Source organism: Miscanthus floridulus, chromosome 18 (assembly GCF_019320115.1).
Source record: "Miscanthus floridulus cultivar M001 chromosome 18, ASM1932011v1, whole genome shotgun sequence".
Lineage (NCBI taxonomy): Eukaryota > Viridiplantae > Streptophyta > Magnoliopsida > Poales > Poaceae > Miscanthus > Miscanthus floridulus.
Genome location: NC_089597.1, coordinates 124,084,265 through 124,089,321, shown reverse-complemented (window position 1 = coordinate 124,089,321; position 5,057 = coordinate 124,084,265). Strand labels below are relative to the sequence as shown.

Here is a 5,057-nt window from a genome sequence, read left to right as displayed (position 1 = left end):
CTGACACTGGTGTGCTGGTACTAAGTTGGAAGCGTAATTAGATCTTGCCTATGTGTTGTTCTTGCATATTGGTGATGTGTTGTTCTTGCATATGTGGTTTGGACTTGCTATATCAGTTATGTTAGATGCAAAAAATGCACCTGAGTCGCTACCTGCTTATTTAGTGTTTATTAGCCTGTCAGACTGCATAAATAACACATTCCGTGTTATCACGTGCTTGTAGCCTAGTACACTTGCAGTTCTACAAATATTCTACCTTCAGTCAGTTGGGAGTACAAAAATATATTGTTTGCTAGTGGTGCCGAATTCTGCCTTGATATCTTGTGAACTATGCAGTAATGGAAAACAACAAGCTGAAACATGGTAAAAAAAGTATAACTAAGCAACAGTAATTAAGCAAAACAATTCAGCACTAACTAAAAATTCACGAACATTTTCATTCTCTTTTCATCAGTCAGTTGACCTCTGCTGCTGATACACTTGGTTGTAATGTGCATGATATTTTTTCAGTCCATGTGACAATTTGCTCCTTCATGTCTGTTGATAAACAGTTTGTTCATTAGTGGCACAGAAGATTTTAATATTTCATGTCAAAAATGGGTGCTGCTAATGTCTTGCCAATGGAACTGGCAATTTATTATTTCTTGATGTGCGCACACTATAGTATTCCATCTGGTTCGAAATAGATGTTGTAGCCTCTTCTTCTTTTTTAAAAAAAAAACAAATACATGTACTACAACTTCTGGGCAATTCGAGCTCATTTCTTTGTGATATTTGCATGAATTCATCTCCCATGCCTTTTTACTTAAGAAGGGATTAAACTAGGTTAAGCTGTTAATTTTGTTGGCCTTAGTTTTTGTGCTGAATTCTAAAACTTATATAGTTATATTGTTGAGGCTATTGAATTTGCTCTTGTATCTATCGATTGGCTGTAAGGTTGGTTTGGCAGAAAGCGTGTTCCATTCGTGTATGCATTACCTTTATTTGTACATTGGTAATGGTATAGTGTCTCATGTGTTTAGCGTGAATGCATCACGTGCTTTACATGGTTTAGGCAACAACGTTCAAGCATGGGAATAGCATCTTGTGAACTAGTCTGTTATTTCTTGATGAATCGATATTAGCAGGCTGAGTATTTGACATTATAGAACCAAGTTCACCATGCATCATTCACAGGTTGTCATCAGCCACTTTCGAGCTATTGTACAACCTGTAGCGCAAGTAATGTAGGACGAATGGAGCTTACTGGTGTAATAAGTTGGAAGCAGTTCGTCTCTGTATGAATGCATGATAGGTCTTGCCTACTCGGCACGAGATCTTAAGCAGAGTGTGCCTTTTTAATTTGATGGCAGCGTGGGATCTTAAGCAGAGTTTGTTTTTTAATTCCAGTGGCGTCCATACTCGTCAATCACTCAATCTAATAATTTGCTTGCTAAATCTCAGACAAGTGCTTGCTAAATCTCTCCGACTAATAAGGGCATGATGCTTTTGCAGGAGTGATTTTCTGCTGCATCTTGGGACGGGGTGACTGGTGTCAGGTTAGTCCCCCCCACTGTTGCCTGCTGCATCTGTAGTTTTTTGCTCTGTGCTAATGTACAATGATTCCTGCTGCATTAGAACTAATGAAATTTCCTGGATACTCTTCTGGATTTCTCACTAGCAGTTTTTTTTCCTGCTTTCTAGTCTATCTGTATGGTTGTATCTTGAAGTGTTCCTCTCACCGTATTGTTCTCTTTAGCATTTTTGAGTAATAAGTTAAAAAGATTAATGCAAGTTTTTTCATGAGATGGTATGAGAAAAATCTAAGCTTTCCTCACAATAGCTCTAGGTTGTTAGCTTATGACAGCCCCTAACTTTTATTTTAGGGCATATATGAAACTTCACTCTGAAATAATTGTATATGCTAACCATTCCTCTGAAATAATTGTATATGAAACTTCACCGGTTCATGATATGAAATTATAATCCTTGTTTCATTGTTAGTGCTAGTTTAAGCTATGTGTTGCTAAATTGAAGTTTAAACTATCACTCAGCTGGGGCAGTGATAGTTGAAGTTTAATTTCTGTGATGTGCTTGAGTTTATTACATATGACACTTGTGACTTGCTGTGCTTGAGTATTGGCCTTGTGCCTTTTATTTTATATATATGTAATAATATAATTTCATATATGTAACACTAGATGGCTTCTTGGGAAGAGCTTGCTAGAAATTTTTTGTTGGAAGAGGAAGAAGAAGATGAGGAGCTATTCTTTATTCTTCTCCCTGCTGTAATGCCCTTTCTCGACGAAGAGAAAACACCTGAGCATACCTCTTCTCTTCCTGGTGCTAAAAAGGTTAAAGAGATTCTCGAAGGACACGAGAATTGGTGCAAGGAAGAATTTAGGATGGAGGCTGAAATATTTAGAGCTATAGCAAACTTTCTCAGGGCCGAGAACTTGCTGCGTGACACACGTGGTATGAAGATTGAGGAGCAACTTGGTCTTTTTATGTTCATGCTCTCTCATAATGCAAGCACAGAGAGGCTAAAGAAGGAGTTTCAACATAGTGGTGAGACAGTGCATAGGAAAATATATGATGTCTTCAATATCATTCCAACATTAACCCCAAAATTCATCAGACTTCTGAATCCAAGCCACACACACATGAAGATTACATGTGACCCTAGATTTATGCCATTCTTTCAGGTCGGTTAATACATACAGTACACTTTCCTTAATACCATTCCTAAATACAATCCAAATTTTTAGTAAATTTTCTTACCTGCAGAACTGCATCGGCGCTATCGATGGTACGCATGTCCCAATCACAATTGGACAAGACAAGGCCAGTCCCTATAGAAATAGGAAGGGGACACTATCGCAGAATGTTATGTTTGCCTGTGACTTCGACTTGAAGTTCACTTTCATCTCATCTGGTTGGGAAGGATCCGCATCTGATGCAGGAGTGTTGCGTTCTGCTCTTGGCAAGGGATTTACTATGCCAGCAGGCAAATTCTATCTTGTAGACGATGATCCGCATCTCATCTGGTTGGGAAGGCATATTAAATTTGCACTGATGTAGCAACCCTGCAGTATCAGTTATGACGCTTCTATGCCCTCTGGTCTAACAAAGTTGTAACTCTTCCTATTTTTAAACCATAGGAAGTGTTCCTATTTTTCGCCCACCCATCAGTTTCTAGTAAAAGTAGTAACTCTTCCTATTTTTTTGCATAAGAAGTGTTGCTACAGGAGATCTAAACTTCACATCAACTGAGCACTTGCAGCCTTCTCCTTTTATTCCTATTGCTGCTCCAGCTGCTCCGGCTGCTCTGGCTGCTCTGGCTGCTCCAGCTGCTCTAGTTGCTCCTGTTGCAGTGTCTGATAGCACAAGTCCAGGTGCTACTTTTGATGGGCTAGACGTCTCAAGTGCACGCAATGAAGCTCAGTCTGCACCTTCCAATCAAGATTCTGTGCAAGGAACGAGTGGTGGGAGAAAGCGTAAGCAAAGTCACATTGGTGCTGCTATTGATGGTTTTGTGCAGTTTAAGAAGATGCAAATAAGTAAAACAATGGAAGCACTCAATGAAAAGAAGAAACAAGACGAAGCATTTTCAGTCGACAAGTGTCTCGATGAAGTTGATGCAATGGAACTTACTGATGTGAAGAAGGCGTATGCTATGAATATCTTCAAATCTGAGATAGATAGGAAGGTATTCATGAAAATGAAAAACAAAAATGTTCGCTTGATTTGGCTCAAACAGCAGATTAGGTAATAATGCTTAGCTGCCACTGGATTAGTTTACTTTGGTATGTCTTAGCTGCTAATGCTTTTCTTTGTGCTTACTTGCAGTGCTATTTGTAGAGGCAATGTTGGTGGAGGCAATGTTTGAATTGAGAAGAAAAATGCAGCTGTAGTCATTGTATGCAGGTATTTCCATCGTTGTGAGCACAGTATATTGCACTGGTTAGGTCAAATGTTTTTATTAGTGTGAGCCTAGAATTTGTCATTTGTCCTTGCTTATGTTCTGTACAGAACTTGGATTGCTGTTGTCAGGTTAGCTATGTGTTGCTAAATTGAGCCTACTGTAGATTGGTCAGTGTCTGAGCTGTGTTTCCGATCTTATTTGCAAGTAGCCTCTTTTGTTTATAAAAATAATGCTATAAATATAAGATGCCCAAACCACTTCTTTCCTTGGGCTTGCAGATCACTGGCCAGGAGCCATTTGATTAGGCAACGACCACCGCTAACCTTATCAGGCTCCTCTCCTTTCAAGAGGATTGCATGTCTGATCCCCTATCTTGAGGGATCTTAAAAATTCACAAGGCATGACTCATATTACACTTTTCGGATGTCGTGTACATAAAATTTGTTCATAGGGATAGATAACCTTGAGCCATATGAAACTGATGACTACACAATTGTACAACAGCTTGCACTTGCCAATGCTGCATGCCATCAGTACTCGGGGGCATGTTGCTTTCGTTTCCAACTTTTCTTCTCCCAACCGTCTCCATGATGGCATCTCTAATCTAGTACTAGTTGTCAAAGGATTAGAGCGTTTCCTTAGGTCTGGATGCTTGCTTGTCGTTTTTATTTTTCTCGATGGATCCAGGGACATCACCCCATGCCCTGTGCTCAGGCTTTTGACACCTCTGCAATTTTTATGCTTGCTGCTAGTCTCTCAAGAAATATTCACCCCATGTTCTGTTGTTTAGCTGTTCGGAATATTTCCGTTCCGTTTTCATCCCACAGTGTAATGAGTGTTTAGGTCCTCAGGAAAATGCTTAAACATTATTGGCAAGGATTCTTGGTGCCACAAATATCTTGTTGAGCTTTTATGCATATTTCCCTGATACTAATACTGATGGTGTGTAAGTACAGTCGATCGGCTGTGTAATGAGTGTTTAGTTGCATTGTTCCATGTATCTGCATTTAAGTCCTAACTTCTCCACTTGAAACTGAATTGAACTCTGCAGTAAGTTCACTAGATAGGAATTTGTAGGCTTGTTGTTTGCCTTTGTTATCAATATAAATACAATAAGTTAGCTAACCCATTGATATCATTAAATAGTGGTTGT

The 5,057-nt window shown here is 39.3% G+C and overlaps 1 protein-coding gene across 1 annotated transcript; it reads left to right on the top strand.

Annotated features, from left to right (window-relative positions):
- The first annotated feature begins 2,180 nt into the window (after window positions 1-2,180).
- Window positions 2,181-3,840, top strand: LOC136524580 (uncharacterized). The gene is made up of 3 exons (XM_066517896.1): window positions 2,181-2,684; window positions 3,263-3,688; window positions 3,829-3,840. The coding sequence occupies exons 1-3, from the start codon at window positions 2,181-2,183 to the stop codon at window positions 3,838-3,840; spliced, it is 942 nt and encodes a 313-aa protein (XP_066373993.1).
- Window positions 3,841-5,057: the final 1,217 nt, after the last annotated feature.